We start from the raw sequence: 18,842 nt of genomic DNA on the forward strand, positions 1-18,842 counted from the left end.
CGCGCCCCGCAGACCCGACCCCAGCCCTCATTCCGGAGTCACCCCCTCCGCCTCGCCTCAGGCAAAGCCGGGTGGGAGCCCGGCCGGGTGCGGGGCCGGCCCGGGGCTGCGGGCGGGGCCCGGCTCGGCGCCTCCCGCGGGCGGGGTGCGGGGCGCGGGGCGCGGGGCCGGCTCCCCCCGCGCGCGCCCAACAAGTCTCGGCGGCGGCGCCGGAGGCCGCGCGGCGCGGGGCGGCGCGGGGGGCCGGGGCGCGCGGTCGGGGCTCGCGCCGTGCCCGCTGCCCTGGCGGGGAGGATGGTCGCGTCCGGCCGCCGCGCCCGCCGCTCCGGGGCCCGCTAGGCGGGGACGAGCGGGGCGCGGGGCCCATGCGAGCGGTGGGGCGCGGGCCGGGCGCGCACACACCTGCCGGCCGCAGCCCCGCGGGGCCCCGCAGGCGCCGGGCGCCCCCGAGCAGACGCGGCGCGTGGACTCGCCGCAGACATGACTGCGCCGCTCGGGCTCGCGGGGCCGCTGCTCCTGTGCGCCGGGCTCCTCGCTGCCGCCAACGGTAAGACGCTGCGGGCGCGGGCCGGGGCCGGGGCGCGGGCCGGGAGCGGGGCCCGGAGCGCGGCCGGGTGCGGGGCGCGGGGCGCCGGGCGCGGGGGCCGGGGAGCGGGTAGCGGGTCGCTGGAACCCGGGCACGGGGGGGGGCTGGGGCCGGGGCCGGGGCCGGGCGCGGGGAGTGGGGCGCAGGGGGCCGGGGAGCGGGGCGCAGAGAGCCGGGGAGCGGGGATGGGGTGCAGGAACCCGGGGCGCGGGGAACCGGGGAGCTGGGACCCGGGCTCAGGGAGCCGGGGCGCGGGGATCGGGGTGCAGGGGCCGGTTTCCAGGGCTCGGTGGGGGGGGACGCCGCGCGGCCCGCGCCCCCCGCCCCGGCCCCGCCTCGCGCCCCCCGCGCCCCCCGCGCGGCCCGAGGCCCGGGGCTGGGTCTGGGCCGGGGGCGATGCGCCGCGGCGCGGGGCTGCGCCCCCAGGACTGGCTCCCCGGCCTCGGGCAAGTGGACCGGGCCAGGGTCTCGAGGGTGCGGGGCGGGTGGGGGTTGGGGAGGGTGGAGGCTCACGATGGGGCCGGGGCTGGGGGGGGTCTCTCCCCGCGGCTAGCCCCGGGGCGCGCTCGGTTCGCGGGGGTCCCTGGGACTTTGCGCCGCCTTGCAAGTTGCGCACGGCGGGCGGGCAGCGTGGAGGCGGCGCGGGGGTCCGGGGCGCTCTGGGGCGCGGCGCCGTGAACTTGCCGCTCTCCTTGAGCTGAGTTTCGGGCTGTTTCCCCCGACTCGAGCCGCCCGCGGACTGCGCCTCCCACGCGGAAACGCGCGCGCTCGCCCCAGGGGCTGCCCCGGGCCTGCCCGGTGCCCCCGCCCAGCCCCGACAGAGCCCGCCTCGGACACGGCCATTCCCGTCCCCAGCCTCGCCGGGCCGCTCCCCGCGCACTCTCTCCCTCCCTGTTCCACATTCGGGGTGATTGACACGGCGCAGGCGGACCCGACCGGGCTCTACCCGCCAGGTCCAGATGGGCCTGGATGCAAGGGGCGGCGGGGGCGGCGGGGGCACGGTCTGTCCAGGGTCCTGGCGGAACGACCGCCCCGCAGCTGCCCGAGGCGAGCCCGCGCCCCCGGGGACGCAGCTGGTCGTGGCTTGGCGCTGCCACCCCCGCCCCCAGCCGACCTGGCCGGGCAGTTTCCGAGCCTCGGTCCTGTTGGCGCTCCCCGAGCCGTTGATCCCGGCCGGTGCCTGGCTGCGCGGCAGGGGGGACACACTGAGCACACGGAAAGTGGGGAGCGCGGAGGGCCGTGCCCAGCGAGGTGCTGGCGCGGGCGGCGGGACTCAGCGTGCCCGGCGCGGACAAGGCGGGGCGCCCTGAAGCACCTTGGCCAAACTTCCTGGGGCCTGGAGCCCCCCGCCTGTGGGGAAGGGCCTGAGCACCTGCCCAGAGCAGAGCCGTCGCCTGGACGCGGCCCAGCAGGCTGCTGAGCAGCCCGCACACGTGTGCGCCCGGCCCACGCCGCCCCCACGCGCAAGGTTGTGCAGGGAAAGCGCGGGGGAGTGTGTGCCGGGGGCTGCAAGGCAAGGCCAAGGACCCAGGACTGGGCGGGGGTTGGGGGGGCTGCAGCTCCTAGGCCCCTGAGTGTGCCCGGGGAGAGGAGAGGTGTGTGCGCGCGCGCGTGTCTGTGCGCGCCCGAGCGCGCGTGCGTGCGCGCAGCCAGAAGGGTCCGGCACTCTCGCCCCCTCAGCACTCGCATCCCCCCTCTCCTGGTGCTGTGGCCGGCCCGATCTCCTCCACGCACAGTGGGTGTCGCGTCGTGTCTCCCGGGCGCTGGGGTGCTCGCGGGGAGCTGCCCGGGGCTGGTGACGCCAGCGGCGCGGGAGAGGGGCTTCCCTGGGAGGCCCGGGAGGCTGGGGGCGGGCGGCTCCGTGACCTGTTTGCAGAGTCGTGAGAAGCGGTGGGAGCAGCTGGAGTTGGAGCCTCCGGGCCAGGCTCCAGCTCAGCGGAGAGTGCGGGCTCCCCCCCAAACCCCGTTTGTGGGCGCTCAGGCACCCATCTTTTAGCAGTGGTGGTCGGGGGAAGCCGAGCCCCCGTGCCGCGGGGAAAGTTTGCTCTGACTGGCTGCCGCGAGCGGGGCTAGCGAGGTGCACGCAGGACGTGGAAGCCCCGCCCCAACACACATGTCACACCCGCCTGGCCTCCCGTGGGAAGCCTGTGTGCGCCGCCTGGAACATTCATTAGCTCTCCCGGCTTGGAGGTGCTGGCAGGGAGAGGGGGAGAGCGGGCTGGGCCAGATTTCCCCGGAGTAGGGAGGAGGAGGAGGAGAGAGAGGGAAAGGGAGAGGAAGGGAGAGAGGGAGAGGGAGAGCTTGAAGGTAGCAGCCAAGGGGGAGAGGGGCGAGGGGGTTAGAGAGGGAAGGGGGAGAGGGGAAGGAGGCAAGGAGAGAGGGAAGCGGGGAGAGAATGAGGGAGAGGGAGGGAAGAGACCCCTGCAGGCATCTGGACCAGCCACCCTTCTTAGGGATTCCGGTCACAGCCTCAGAGCCCTCTCGTTTGTGACCACAGTCCGGGCTGGCAGGATGTCAGCTCCAGCCCTGGGCGGTGTGAGCCGGGGACTGAGCCAGTGGAACCCAGAGAAGTCCGGGCTGCATGCGTGCGGGTCTGTGGGAGAGGCGGACCTTGCAGAAGCTGAGCGGAGCCTCCTTCCTTCCAGGCTGCTCAGGAGCTCACGCTGCCTGCTATACATGTACATATATATAATTATTTTTACCGCGTTGTCATGGGGACTCTCCTAGGCTCCCAACGACCGAGCCTGCTGGCTAGTGCATCTGGAAAAGGCCCTCTTAACTCTCAGTTTGAGATTTGTAACGCCCTGACCCAGGCGAGGCTCAGGAGCTGGGGGAACGCGATGCCCACGCACCCACCACCACCACCACCACCGGGGCCTGTCCAAAGCACAAGACAGAGCTGCCGGCCTCCGGGCTGTCCTGGCGGCAGGCAGAGGAAGCAGCCACCACAGCTCCCCTGCTGGAAAGTTCCTCCCGGCAGGCAGGAGCAGCTCCTGAGGGCCAGGCTTCCTCCTCTCAGGCTTATTGTCTCAAGCAAACACCAACAGAGCTCTGGAAATGTCAAGAAAATGGTTCAGCTTCCTTTAAGAAATAGATAAACAAAGGCTCAGCGGCTGGTGAGCATCCTAGCTGAGGAGACAGCTAACCCAGTGTAGACATTGCTAAGCTGTCAGATGCAAATGGCATATTAAATACTCTCTGCTCTGCTGAATTCTAAATGTGCCTCTGGTCATTTTTGTCTGCTGAGCTCTGAGTGGCGAGGAGCCATCGCGAGTGCCTTGCCTGGGCACCTCTCTGCCTCTGTGCTTCTTCTGTGAAGTCCTTGCCCTCTGGGAGTTAGCCGCTGAGCCGGGCGCAGGCCTGAGGCTGTTTGTTGGTTTGACTAATCACGCAGAGGCACATGTCCCAGGACCAGAGCCAGGGCTCTGCTGGGGTTGTGGGGGGCTCTGTGCAAGTCCTGGGCCCCCGTGCTGGTGCGGCAGAGCTGGGAGGGCTCGGACCAGCAGCAGAGGGTGATAGAATCCAACTGTTCCGTGCTCCGTGGCCGCCCGCCACTGAAGCCGGCAGCTCGATAATGTTGGAAATAAACTGGCTCCAGTGCAGCTGGAGGCAATGAAAGAGACACAGTTGAGAAGAATTATTCCTAAAGGAAATGGGCCCTCTGACCTTCCCTGGCTGGGGCTGTCTCTCCTGCCCCAAGCTGGGTTACCTATGGGTACGAGGATCTGTTTGGCCCGGGCGTGGGGGGGTCTTGCTCTCCCTGGATGTTCTCTCAGATGACCTTACGTGACCTTCCACTCAGCCAGATGCTTGTATTTAGAGAGGGATGAGTGTGGAGGTTAAGGTTTCATTTATAATGAAACGAGGCCCATGTGTCACCAAGAGGTAAAAATGGACTTCTGACAGAAGAAGTGTCCAACTTCCGGAGAGTTCCACACATATTCCAAGCCTCCTTTGGATGTGGAGAGCCAGGGAGTTTGTTTTCTGAGTTCAGCTGCGGTTTTCTTAGCCGTGATGTCTGGGAGAGGTACGTGTAGGACACGTTCTACCTCCTCCCGGTCCTTCCTGCAGCTACAGATGGGCTGGTTGCACCCGCCAGTACCCGGCACATTGAGGGAGCTGGCTTGGCTGGTTCAGTCCTGTCCACCTGCCCCCAGCTGGAACCTTCAGTCCACAGTGGCCACCATCGTCTTCATCTTGAACTTCTCTCATGGCTAGAGGGAAAACGTGCCCGACTGGAAGCATGGATGCATGTTAAGAATAACTGCTCTGTCTTTGGTGTCTCCAATCATTTTGTAGATTCTTGGTTGAAAGTTCCTGCTTTTTCCTGGATTCGTGCTAACGCAGGGGAAGCCCTCAAGGCCCAGGGTGCTTGAGCCTGGCCATTGCTCTTCTCTTAGTGCTCATCATCTTGGGATCATATCGCCTCCTTTGTTTTTAAGTGGTAAATTTGAGATCCTGCTTTGGGATACGAAATTTTCTTTGTTATCGACGTGAACTCAAGGTGAAAAAAGAGTTGCGAGGACTTGTTTAAGAAGATCGTGTCTGTGTGTGTGTTTTACCTATATGGCTAGAGGGAAAACGTGCCCGTCTGGAAGCATGCTCATCATCTTGGGGTCATATCACCTGAGAGAAAATACCTTTCCCCTCCAAGTGTCATCTGTTTGTCTGTCCATCATCTCGTCATCCATCCGCCCAGCAACCTAGCAGCCGTCTAGGTTCATTTTAAATGGGATGTTACATCTCTAAGTATTTATCTGAATCTCTCTCTCTCTCTCTCTCTCTCTCTCTCTCTCTCTCTCTCTTTAAGTAGTTAGGAGACCATCTCAGTTGAGTTCAGGATAAGCAATGACCTGTGGTTCTTATAAATGTGGATTCAGCTTTCTCTGGTCCAGGTTAGCTTAAGTCACAGGACTACCTGTGACCTCAGGACAGCCTCTAAGTACAGGCAATTTCCTCCAGAGTTTTATACCACACACTGGTTTTTTAATACACAGTTGTCACCCAGTAGCCATAGATGTCTGCATCAGGACTGAACTGTAGTTATTTTGAATAATTTTGCAGAAGAACATGAGATCCTGGTTAGTCAGATTCCAAAGCTTCTGGAAATGCAAGCCATTCTTACTAAGCGGTTTGAGACTGCATAAAAAATCTGTCTGTCTGTCTGTCTGTCATCTATCATATCTCGCCTCCTCTTCAATAAAGCATATCCAAGTCTAATCCACTTTTTACTGAGCCATCAGAGGATAATCAGCCCACACTGGCTTCACGATGGATAGACAGTGTTATGAAACTGTGGTGATTCCAAACTGTGGTGATAAAGTGGGGTTCTTTATCACGGTGCCTTCTTTAGCAGGGCAGGGTGTTCTGTGCTGTTCAGTATTTATTAAAACTGCTTTCTTTGGGTGGGGGGGCACACCTGGCAGTGCTCAGGACTAGCTCTCAGCTCTGCAACACAGAGATGGCCCTGACAGGTCTTGTGGGAGCGGGTGCCGGGGATGGAGTTGGGTTGCTTTGTGCCAGGCGAGTGCTGCTGACCCTCTGTATTGGCTCTCCAGCCCCCACAGGCTGCTGAATCCATTAAAAATGGTTTTATAACAAAGATGAGACTCAAGCTCCTTGCCGCTGGTGTTTATGGCATGGGAAGGCAGCAGGCCTCTGGGAACAGAAGCCATGGGGCTGGGACTTCGTCTCCTCTGCTATTAGTACACTCTGACTTGATTAGGTTACGTAAGAAAAAGCTATTGTTAGATTATTATTTGAATATTTGGGGGAGTGCTCTCTAATGAATTAAAAAACATTGAAATTAATTGTGAATTCTTGAGAAATGCCAGTCCTTTACTCAGAAAATTTTCTTTCTTTCTCCGCGTGTTGTTCATAGAAATTGTCTGTATTGATCGTTTCCAAGTGAGTAATTTTCTACCCAAGAGTTGATATTATGTCACATATGGGCTGGGTTCCCATCATCATCCTCTGAGCTCCTCCCCCTGCCCCTACTGTTCCTGAAAGCTTCCTGAAGCTTCCGGCACCATTCCCTCCCTCTTCCACCCGAGGCAGGAGTGCCTGCACCTCAGCCCCCTTCTCAGCCTGCTCTTTCTGCTCCTCAGCCCTCTCTTCAGCCCCCTCCTCTCACTCCTCAGCCCCCTCCTCAGCCCTCTCCTCAGACCCTCCTCAGACCCTCCTCAGGGCTCTCCTCAGCCCCCTTCTCAGACTCTCCTCAGGGCTGTCCTCAGCCTTCTCCTCAGCCCCTTCTCAGCCCTTTCCTCTGGCCCCTCCTCAGACCTTGCCTCAGCTCCCTCCTCAGCCCCCTTCTCAGGCCTCTCCTCAGACCCTCCTCAGAGCTGTCCTCAGCCTTTTCCTCCGCCCTCTCCTTAGCCCCCTCATCAGCCCCTTCTCAGCTCTCTCCTCAGTCCTCTCCTCAGCCCCTCCTCAGGGCTCTCTCCTCAGCAGCTCCTCAGTAGCTCCCCCTCAGGAAGTCCTGGGCAGCTCCTTGTCAGGAGTCCTGGCCTCCGCTGCTGTGCTGCTGTTCCGGTTCCCCTTCTCCCTGACAGTGACATCACCCTCCTGTGCTCCAGGCCGCGGGTGATGTGTGTCTCCATGCTTGCAGCCTCCTCTTGCTGGCCAGAGACCTGGTGTACTTGGGTGCTGTCCCTGTGAGCGAGTGGCATGACTTCGGGACCCTGTCTCTGGGGTTAGGGGGAGGGGGGTTGTCTCCCTTTGGCCGCAGCCCTGGACACCCCCAGCCACCTCCTGAGTGTCTTAGCTCCAGCACAGGGGGGGCCCTCCTTGGAAGTGTGGGGGGCTCAGGGGTCCGGCAGACGGCCGTCCCCCTCTGATGCTTCCCTCAGCTCAGTCACCTTTTCGGGTGAGGGGGAACCCTTCCTCCTTGGTGCTGTTTGCTGCTGTGGGAGCCGAGAGGGCCAGGGAGAGGCTCCTGTCTCCGGTCTGTTCTCCAACACGGCCGAGCGCAGGGAGGCTGGCCTGGGGCCTTCCCAGGTGCCACTGGTGCCTGCAGTGCTGGTGGTCGTGGCCTGCGTGGCTCAGGAGAGTCACCCTCGTGCCAGCAGAGCCGCAGCCATGTCACCTGTCTAGCATGCACCGAGCAGTTGCCACCGACAATGCAGATGCCGCGGGGCTGGGGTTAACTGAGCCCCACTCAGGTCAGGCTGAGAGCCTTCTCAGTGGCCCCGAGAGCATCACCTGTCCTGGCAGTGTCCTGGCCTCTCCTCACGCTCACTTCCGGGAGGAGGCCGGGCTGGGGCTATTGCAGTGCTGCAGGTGGTGGTGCTTGAGGTTATTGTGGTTGTGGTGGTAAGTGGTAGTCATGGTGCCAGTGGTCGTGGTTGTAGTCATGGTCTGTGGTTGTGGTGGTTGTGGCTGTGGTAATTGTGGTTGAAATGGGCATGGTGGTAGTTAGGATCTGGTTGTGATTGTGGTTATAGTGGTTGTTGAAACCGTGCCGTGGTGTGGTGGTGGTTGTAGCTATCAGGGTTGTGGTGATTTGTGGTCGTGGTGAGAGTTGTTGAGGCTCCGGTGTGGAGTGGTGGTGGGATGTGTTGAATCCCTATGGAAACACCACCCAGACCTTGGGGGGAGGAGACAGGAGGGCGCTGCTGGTCTGCTGGCCTCCTGCCCCTGGGCGCCATTCTGGGAAGACAGTGGCAGGGAAATGTGGGATTCCACAGGTGCCCACGGGCGCCCTGGCCCCATGACAGCCGCTGGGGGTTGGCCACACCATGAGGCACGAGGCCTCACCAGGACCGTGTGTCTGATGGGGCCCGATGGGCGTGTGGAACCGCACTGGCAACTTCTGCATCTCCATTTCTTGTTGCCTGGGTGACTTTATCATCATTGCGGAAAATTTGATTCTGGAAAACTTGACCCACGGTCTCACGCCACCCTGGGGCACTCGCTAGCATGGCTCTGGTGGGGACACAGAGTTGCAGGTTTAAATTTCTTTTTCCTCTCTCTCTACCTCTCTCTCCTCTCTCCCTCTTCCTCTCTATCCCCCTTCTCTCCCTCTCTTCCTCTCTCGTTCCCTCTACCTCTCCCCATCTCTCTATTTCTCCCTCTCCCTCCCTCTCTCTCTCTGGGTAGGTGAGGTGGGAGTTTAGGCCAGCCCCAGCAGTGCTCAGGGCTTATTTACTCCTGGCTTTGTGTGCAGGTCTCACTCCTGGTCTTGCTGGGAATCCCCTGGGAGCAGCCACGTTCCTGCTCTGCACCGTCTCTCCCACCCTGTGCGTTTCTTAGTGGAGGGTAGAGATGGAGTTCTGAAACGCCTTCTGGGAATGAAACGCAGCACCATTTCCATGACGTTCTTGGTCTCAGGGTCTCCTAAGTTCTCTCCCTACTGTGTGTCTGTGACCGAGCCTCCAGTCTCTGTGGCTTATGGGGCCCTGCTCCATGGTTCCCTGGGAAAGCAGGATGCTAAGAGCACCTTCTCCACCCCCCTGGAGGGTGCCCGCTCCAATCAGAAGGGTAAGGAGTGGGTGAAGAAGCTTGAGTTTGTGGAAATAGTTTAGTGCCGCGCACCTGGCAGTTCTTGCCTTGGATGAGTTATGGCCTTACCGTAGCGATTAACAGCAAGACTCTGCATCCCAGCTCTGGCTCAGGTGATCTTGGGGAAAGCCCCTCTTCCAGCAGAGACTCTCCTATACACAGGAAATTCATAGTTATATTTGGGTATAAGGGATACTGTAGCGAGAGTCCTGACCATAGTTTCTAGGACTTTTCTTTTTCTGTTTTTAGGATTCTTTCATTTATAGGAAACAGAAGGCTGTGGAGTCTCCGTGAATCCATGTAACTTCAAAGTCATAATTTGACCTTGTCCCAGACATTCAGCTCAAGAAATGGGCCATGGAGCACTTGAGACACTTGAGAAGCATAAGGGGCGTTTCGGATCAAGACGTTTGGGCCCACACAGACACCAGCTGTGGGAGAGCCGTAGGAGGGTGGGGACACCGAGGGCGAGATGACCACGGGATAGGGAGGGGGGTAAGCATCGAGGGTGAGATGACCATGAGCTATAGGGGGTCACTGCAGACGAGCCACCATAGCACCGTGATTGCTGCCCTGTCCTGCTGGCTGTGTCTGGCCATGGGATACTGCGTAGAGGAAGGAAATCGGCATCATTGTCTGATTGCTTTGTTCGCCCCCGAAAAGGTCCAGAACTATTTTTGAAAGGAACATCTGCGCTGTTCCTCTGCTGGACTCCCTCAGACAGTGGGGCTCACTGGACAGAGCTGGAAGGGCAGGGCATGAGGGGAATGAGTCCAGGACACAGCGAGGCTTCTCCTGTGTCCTGGACTCGTCCCCACTCCAAGGCCTTCTCTGCGTTGCCGGCTGAGTGCCTGGAAGCTGCATGGGTGCGAGCCCCAGCTGAGAGCAGATTCTGCGTGCAGAAGGCTGGACACGGATCTCTCTTCCTGGGCCCAGGACAGGGACAGCAAAGACAGGCCTGGGCGGGGCTGTCGCTCCCCCCCACCCCCCGCCACAGGCAGGGCCAGCAGCAGGTCCAGGGCCTTTGGGAGGGCGTTGAGTCAGGACATGGGGGATGGGAAGACCCGTAGGGCTCCCGCCCGCCCTACTGCAGGCCCCGCTGCATCACCCCCCACCCCGTGCCCCCTCCTGGCCCTCAGTGCCCTCTCCGTGGGCAGCTGCTCTCTGTCTGTTCTCCCGATCACCGCTCCTCTTCCTGTGCGCAGACACTCGGGCTCTGCAGTAATCTGAGTGGGCTCAGGGGTCCGAGAAGGGAAGTGTGGCCCACAATGACCTGCAGAGCAGGGGCACATGTGCTGAACTGAGCCCATAGGGGCAGGTGGACACGCCGTCCCCCGAGGCAGAGGCCGTGGAGCTGCTTGTCTGACACCCAGGGCCTCGTCTCTGCTGACTGTCATGCTTGTGGCCACCGGTCTGGCTGCTGTGGGGCGAGTGTCTAGGGCCGGGCATCGTGGGCACCTGCAGGGCCTGTGGAGACCCAGGACCCCAGGACGGGGCTGCTACCGATGTCCTTCAAAGCAAAGGGGACAGTCCACACCCTGTCTCTCCAGTTGCAGCCAGTGAGTGTTCTGATTCGAGCAAGGGTCTGGCTGGAAAGCGGCTCCTCGAGGCTGCCCTTTCCCTACCCCGTGGCCTTTGATCTCCTGTTGAACTGTTTGCACAGGAGTGGACAGTGGCGGGGGACATGGCAGCAGCGTGGGGCTGGGACTCGGCTGCACAGATGGTGTGTGTGTGTGTGTGTGTGTGTGTGTGTGTGTGTGTGTGTGTGTGTGTGTGTGTGTGTGTGGCGGGGGGGGGGTAGTGAGGTAAAGTGATCTGACCAGGAGGCCTGTACTGACTCGCCACCACCAGCCCCAGGTGCTCAGGGGCGGCCCTAGCGCGGGGAGGAAGATGAACATGTGGTTTAAGCATCTCGTCCAGATGCACGGGCTCATCGGTTGCTGGGCGCATGTGGAGAGAGCCAGGGGGCTAAGGCCCACGTGTGGTCGGGTGGGTGGTCCATAGCAGGTCTGGCTGGCCCTGTGGACATGCCCAGGGGCCCCACACGCCTGTCAGGACTCAGGCATGGAAGGAGCGACTGTCTGCTGTTTGCTGGCTATGGCCACTCGGGCGGTATTGGACGGCCTCCTCCTGTCCCCTCCTGGCCCCCGTGTCCCCTCCTGGCCCTCAGTGCCCTCCTGAGAAGTCCTCCTCTTCTACTGTGTCCTCCATGCTGTGGCTCAAGGCTGACCTGAAGCCACTCCCGCCGGGATGGCCACAACTGCTGCTGCTCTCTGGGCACCCATGGGTGGGGCCCAGGCGTCTGGCGCCCGCCTCCCGCCCAGGGTCTTCGTGCTGCCTGAGCTGGTCGGCTCAGCCAAGTATTGATGAGGTTGGGTACGAGAGTGGCCAGACACCAGGAAACCCACAGGGCCAGGAGGTGCCCAGGACTCACAGCTGCATCTATCTTTTTGCATTTTCCTTTTTAAAAAACAAACCAACAAACATCCTCATTTCTGATGTGTCTGGCCCAGCCAGCCGTGGCCTCTCACCTCCAAGCACCCAGCAGCTACCCTTCACCTTCCCAAGAGGGAAGTCAGGCCCTCCTGGCTGCCAAGGCCCAGCCCGCTCTGCCTGGCCCCACCTGGGATTCTAGAAGTTGCTGGGCAGGGCGGCCCCTTCTTCCCACACCCTGTCCTGGCGAGCTAACTCTGCTCTCTAGATGTTTCTCTCTTGCCAGCCCTGATAGCCGGGCTAGCAGCCACTTATTATTGATGGGGAAGCGACTCCAGCTGCAAGGATCTTAAGATACTAAAAAGCAGGCGGCTGGGCCCCCATTGATCACCCGTGTCTCCGAGAAGGTGTCCAGGTGCTCCATGCCTGGGCTGGGTGCCCCTGAGGGCCAGGGCCTCCTCCCCAGCTCTCTCGTTCTCTCTCTCTGATCAGGGGGTGCTGATGCAATCGTTACTCCTCCTTTTCTTCCTCTGCCCAGTGCTGGTGCCTCCTCAAGATCGAAAGGAATCTATGTGGGAGCTTATTCGTTTTACAACTCAACCGTAAAATGTTGACCAGGGTCACGTGCTGAAGAATGGTGTCCGTATCGAACCGGCTGCCTGGCGATTTTTCTTGACATCATTTTGCCATGGCGGCCAGCCTTCTCTGGCCCCTGACGGAGAGCACGCCTTGTCAGGAGACTGGCCCGCATTCTGGCGGCACCGAGACATATGGTGCCTGGTTCCAACTGGCCATGAGAAACAGCGGGGGAGTATTGAGTCTGGCCTGGGGGATGCTGGCAGGGCGGGCCGTGGTCTCTCTGGGCCTGGGTGCCTCAGGCCTTTTATTGATCATCATAATCATCATCATCATCATCATCATCATCATCATCATCATCATCATCATCCTGTTGATCGTCGAATTTCTCGAGCGGTCTCAGTAACGTCTTCATTCGTCCTAGCCCTGAGATTTTAGAAGCCTCTCTTTACTCGTCCTTCCCAATGGTGCCACATTGGAGGCTTTTATTGATATCATTATTGTTGTTATTATTATTATTATCATTTTATTGGATCACCGTGAGATACAGTTACAAAGCTTTCATGATTGGGTTTCAGTCATACAATGTTCCAACACCCAGCCCTCCACCAGTGCACATTTTTCATCACCAGTGTTACCCCTCTTCCCCAGACTGTCTCTATGGCAGGCATCTCTCTCTCTCTCTCTCTCTCTCTCTCTCTCTCTCTCAATACAGATACTGAGAGGCCATCATGTTTGGTCCTTTATCCACTTTCAGCACACATCTCCCATCCATAGCGATGATCCCATCCAACCATCCTTCTTACTCCTGAAATTCCCTTCTATGTAGGCTGAGCTACATTCACGAGTTCTGAGCTTGAGCTCATATGGACTTGAGACCACGCCTTCCCTGAGTGGAAGAAAGTGCAGAAGTCAACTTAGATTTGAATTCTGTGTTTTCATTCTCTAACAGTAGGAATCTTAATCACTTTAGAAGTAATAGAAATCATAACATCTGACAACATTTATATAGATAATGGGATAGGAGAAAATGCCTTTCCCCTGAAATATTTAGTCTATATTCAAGTGAATAATAACAATAATAATAACAACAACAATAATAATATCACTTCATGCATACTTTTGAGGTTCAAAATGATAAACTCTGAATGCATGATAAACATTGCTTCCTGCTTGGTACACTTCAGACTTAAAGCTCAAGAAATGATGTCATGTAAAATCAATGTAAAATCAGGATTCCCATTGTCTGCCAGAGAGGCAGGGAGAGGGTTGGGATGGGGGGCAGGTGGATACTGGGGACATTGGTGTTGGAAAATGTGCACTGGTGGAGGGATGGGTGTTCCGATCATTGTATGACTGAAACTCAAACATGAAAGCTCTATAACTGTATCTCACTGTGATTCAATAAAAAAACAAAAATTTTTAAAATCAGAATTCCCTCCCTTCTTTCTTAATTTTTACAATAATGATGGGGAATAATCCCTGTGAGCCAAAATTTATTCCTAAGACCAGGAGTCTGAGTATTTTCTGAGTATTTTTATTAGAATAGAACTTCCCAGTGCCCCTTAGCCAGGGTGTCTGCTGGTCACGGCGTGGCCTGGCTGGGCATTACATAACATCAGAATTGCTCTAGGATTCAAGAATTGATGTGGAGGAAATTCATATTGAGATTATAAGAAATTTACAAAATAATTTTCATTACCAGTTTTAGTAGAGGTACCTCATAACATGACATCTCCTATTTCAAAGAGACCCTTTTATGTTTTTTTTATTTATTTATTTTAAAAATTTTTAATAAATCACTATGAGATGCAGTTACAGACTTACAAGCTTTCATGACTACGTTTCAGTCATACAATGAACAGGTACCCATCCCTCCACCAGTGACCATTCTCCACCACCAATGGTCCCAGCATCCCTCCCACCACCCCACCCCATCTCTGTGGCAGGCACATTCCCTTTTACTCTCTCCTTGAGACCCTTTTATGTTTATATTCTTGTTTTTTAACTTAAAATATGTAACTTCCAAGAATTAGAGGAGATAGAGGTTTCCACTTGTTCAAAGACTTCATTTGGGATATAAAATATAAAATGAAGGGGAAATAATTGCAGTGGAGACGAAAGTGAAGGCTAGCACCAAGTCCTACTGCCCTTGTCCTCCCCCCCACCCCAGCAGAGCCAGACTCTCGTCTTCCCCCTGCCCCAGCCACTTCTGGACTCAAGGGATCCTCATCAATGCAGAATTCACCCAACAGAACTTTGGGCAGTGAAGCCTCCTTTCCTAGTAAACAGTGAGATGACTTTCTGGAACAGTGGCTGTTACCTAGTGTTACTTGGGAATCAGGATGCAGCAGCTGCCTCTGGGCCTGGAGCCGGCGATACAGACCCCCCTGTGGTGTGCCATCTCTGCCCCCCACCTGGGGGCATCCTGCTGAGTCTGTAGTCACAGCACAGCTTTAAATCATCTCTGGATGTACTGAGTCACCACCGGCCCCTGGTTTTCTGTTACTTCAGTGTGGGGTTATTACTAATAGCAGAATAAAAATCCTTCATGCTTATCATCACCTGAGCCAGGGCCAGCTGTGCCCAGGCCCTCACTCCTGAGTGGGCGGCTGGCGGCTGGCTGCATTCTGACCCTATAGACGGGTGCCGGACTCTAAATGCAACATGGGGGAGGGTAAAAACCACCGTCCTATCCGCAGGACAGACTCCATCCTTCTTGGCACTATTTTTTTTCCCCCAAGTGGTCCTGGTAAGTGTATATTTCCACCCCATTTTCCAGAACTGAAGGCTAAGGCAGAGGGGGAGATCCTCAATCCCTTAGTCCCCACACAGCCCTGAGCTTGGAGTGTGAAGCCTGGTTCTCCCACTCAGGGGCTCAGAGACTACCAGGGCCGGTCCTTTTCCACTTTCATAGCTCCCAGCCTGAACTTGCTTTCTGTGTTAATTTCATAGGAAACTGAACAGCTCTGCCATTTCTCTATTCTGTTATTGGGCCTTCCATGGCCGTTACAGTATTGGGGATTGGGGACGGGAGGGAGGCAGGGGACAGGTAAGAGTGGTAGGTAGCTGAGGGCCAACAGTGTAGACCAGCCCACATCTGGATCCACTGTGACTTAGGAAAATCAGACATCCTCGAAGGAGCCGTGTGATCCCTTTCTGCTTCAGCATATTCAGACTTGGCTTACTTAAATGAAGAGAGACAAAACCGGGTGCAACCGGAAAAGGTTTTTAAATTAGACTCTGTTCAAACTTAGAAGGGAACCTCCCACTTCTCCCACTTCCCTTGAAAATGGAAACGGAGGGTGGATTCGGAGCAGGGGGGAGAAAGAGATGCTCACCTTCCCGCTGATCCCACCTTCCCGCCAGACCTCTGTGTGTGTAGGAGACAATGGCCGTCCTGGAGTCAGAGCCAGGGGGACCGGGGAGTCCTGAGTTGGTGGAGAGGAAAGTCAAACTGCATTATTTAGAGGGAAAATAAACATTCAGAGGATTCCCTGTTTAGATTGGGAGGGAGGGAGGGAGGGAGGGAGGGAGGGAGGGAGGGAGGGAGGGAGGGAGGGAGAGAGGGAGGGAGGGAGGGGGGTCGACATAGATAATAGACTGGACATAGATAAAGAGATGAAGAAGGTAAAGGATAAAGCCAGAGGAGGGGAACAAGGGAAGGAGGAAGGAAGGGAAAGAGGGCAGGAGGGAGAGGGGAGGAAGCACGGGGCAGGGCGCAGGAGGAAGGTTGCCTCGGAGCCAACAGCCTCACTTCTCGCCTAGCTCCATGGAGACAGAGATGGGAAGATGAGATTTCCTTGAACTGCTCCTCACGCATGCTGTGTTGACCTGTCTCCGGCAGATGTGGGCATTTGGGTCTGGGCTCTCTCACCGCCTGTTATCTGAGGAGTTGTGAAGAATGGAGAATGCGAGGGCAATGAATATTCTGGTCACCAGGAGCTCCAGGAGCTATTGAACTGGTCATTCCAAAGATCTAACCTGGGGCTTTAATGGACTGCAAGCTGACTTTTGGGTAGCAGCTGTGGTCCAGCCATGGCAAGGGACAGAGAGACATGGGCCACTTCCATCAGCTGGAACTCGGGATGCATTCTGAGAGTTAAGATCCTTTCCAGGGAATCAGGAGCTCTGGTTTCCAGAAACTCCGCACCTGAGCTTGAGGGTGGCAATCAGCAGAGTGATGGTGAGAGAAGTGGCTGGGGTTCCCGTGGGTGACCGGGTTCTGCTGCATCCTCCAGCTCTAAGGGAGCTGGACTGAGGGAGAAGAGGAGTCCCACAGACACAGCAGAGGCTAATGGGAAACAGGGCGAGGCAGGAAGGAGCAGTGTGCGAATGGCCGTCTGGGGAAAACAGAAGGAGAAGCTCATTCTAAAGAATCCCATCGACGTGGGCCCGTCCAATTAACAAGTTTACCGGAGTTCCTGGGAAACTTGATTTCTGAAGTCTGTGTCTCCTTCTACCTCCTTGTGTGCAGTTCTAAAGGATCTTATTTTAGAATGCTGGGATGGTCTCTTTTCCCGTGTTGTTAGATCTCCCCTTTTTCACATTTGGATGGAAGGTCGTCGTGTTGCACGGCCGTCTCTCGGCTACCTGAGGCACTCTGGACAACGTGGTGTCTTGTTCAATCACGTGCACACATTCTGCCCATGAAGAGCTCCCGTGTCCTGCAAGAAACAAGGCTTATTTTCGAGGGTTCTGGAGAGTGTAGGATGCCTGGAGGCGTGCGCCTGCCATTTGAGTTGAGGTTATATTTTTATTAGTTAGCTCTCTCCGGATTACGTCTTGTCACCTTCCTATCTGGTTAGAACAGCTTCTCGGCTCTGTGAATCCAGGAACCATGGGGAGTCTCAGGACTGATCACTAATGCCACGGTAATGAAATGTACACAGCCCCGTTGGCCTCTGAACACGGGTGAGCCACCAGCCCGTCTCAAGGAAACAGGAGAATAAGACCACTGCAGGTCTGAACAGACATTTCAAATACTGTTATACATGTAGCTTGATTAAAATTAGAAACCTTCAATGGGAATGTCTATCCGGACATTCTGTGGAATAAAAGCATAATCTTAAGTTGTAGGTAGATTCATATTGACTAATAACATTGAATTGTAATTATGTTATTAATATTTAATAATTACAGCCATACAAAGAGTCTATAACCCCAACACAATTCAGGCAAGAACCAAAATGAACCTACTATTTTAGAAGTGCTTATTGATCAATAGATATTGCACGTATAATGATGGTAGCATGATGGAGATTATCCTTGTGTTGAGTGATATGATAAATTTCTCAGCAGAGGAAAATTTGAGAATGATTGAAAGACTGAAGAAAACAGATGAATTGATATCAACCTAATTTAACTATACTTTAGCCTTGATGGTTTCCTTATTGCCATCTTCTCTGCAAGCTGATGAGAAGTAATGGCTTAATCTTTAAAAATTATCCTCTGAATGTAAGAAGTCTTTTCCGTTGCTTTATTCCTGGCATGTTTATTTTTTTGAAGTCAAGTGTAGCTGCTCAATCATTTTCAATCAGTGACTAATTGATGAGTGACCAGCCATTACCCTCTGAAAGAAATGTGACGTCCAGCTAATTTCTTTCCCTGCGGTAGTATCGGGGGGACTGGATGGCATCAAGTACCATGGAGATTTGGAAAAGACAGATTCCCGAAGGCCGTCGTCGTGCAACCTGGGCTCACTGATACTCCGGCCCTGGTGTCAGTATTTTTAGCTGCGTATAAGGGGGAGAAGCTGTTATGTAATCAACCTCAGGATTTGAGGGCTATGTTGACAGCGCACCACAAACTCCTTGGATTTTTATAGTTAAGTATATCTGAGTTATTTTTAATTGGAGCACATGTTAAATCAGCCCTATAGTTACTTTTAGTTTTTTTACAATATAAATTATTAGAAGGATCATTTGTGGGGGCTTACTAGTATTAAAAATAAAGTATCTGTAGGGAAGGAAAGGGAAGGGGAGGGGAGGGGCAGAGAGGGATAGGGAAGGGAAGGGAAGAAAAGGGAAAAGGGATGGGAAGGAGAGGGAGCTGTCCAAAAGGAATCTAGAGGCCAGAAAGACTGTATCATGTTTCCTGGAGCCTAGAGAGTGTGAACTCACTCATCGGTGTTCTGGGACAAGCACTGAGCACTGGGAAGCAGATGTCCACAGCTGTCTGGACCCTTCCTGTGCATGGTGCTGGTGACTGAGAAGCTCTTCTCTGTAGGTCAGCAGGTAAAATTTGCCCCCACATCCCGACAGGTTGGGCCCACCAAATCCCTGTTTGCTCAGAATACCTGTTGTCCACGGGAAACGTACAGTGTTTCAGGGACACACAACACAGCAGCAAACTGACTGACTAATGGTGCTTTCTGGGGCCCCTGATCAGACCCCCTCTGTTTGCCAGACTCCTGTGGCCAACTCATGTGAAACTTCACTGCTGAAGTTTCTAAAAAGGATAGAACGCCACTATGTTGCGTGTGTATAAGTGGGCATTTGTGAAAACCTCCAATTCCAAAGACGAAACGAAAGCAACCATTCACAATACAGAAGCGCACACAGAGGCATGAGAGAAGAGGCGTCTCCCGACTCAGGCCACGAGACCAGGCAAGGGACCAGGACGAGCCATCACCTCTGATGACTGCAACTAATGTAGCTGGCAAGAACAGCCAGGGGATATTTGGGAAATAAAAGTCAAGATAAAATTCCAAAATAGTAAAAAGATAGTTGAAATTGAATCCAGTAGT

General features: G+C 56.0%; 1 protein-coding gene across 2 annotated transcripts in view; it reads left to right on the forward strand.

The window, feature by feature from the left end:
- The first annotated feature begins 266 nt into the window (after positions 1-266).
- Positions 267-18,842, forward strand: part of CSMD1 (CUB and Sushi multiple domains 1) — a 980,559-nt gene continuing 961,983 nt past the window's right edge. For both annotated transcript variants that reach the window (XM_055136180.1, XM_055136183.1), the window contains exon 1: positions 267-547. In XM_055136180.1, coding sequence (XP_054992155.1) covers positions 481-547 — 67 coding nt within the window. In that variant the 5' untranslated portion in view covers positions 267-480. The remainder of the gene's footprint in view (positions 548-18,842) is intronic.

This window comes from Sorex araneus, chromosome 1, assembly GCF_027595985.1.
Source record: "Sorex araneus isolate mSorAra2 chromosome 1, mSorAra2.pri, whole genome shotgun sequence".
In the NCBI taxonomy this organism is placed as follows: Eukaryota; Metazoa; Chordata; class Mammalia; order Eulipotyphla; family Soricidae; genus Sorex; species Sorex araneus.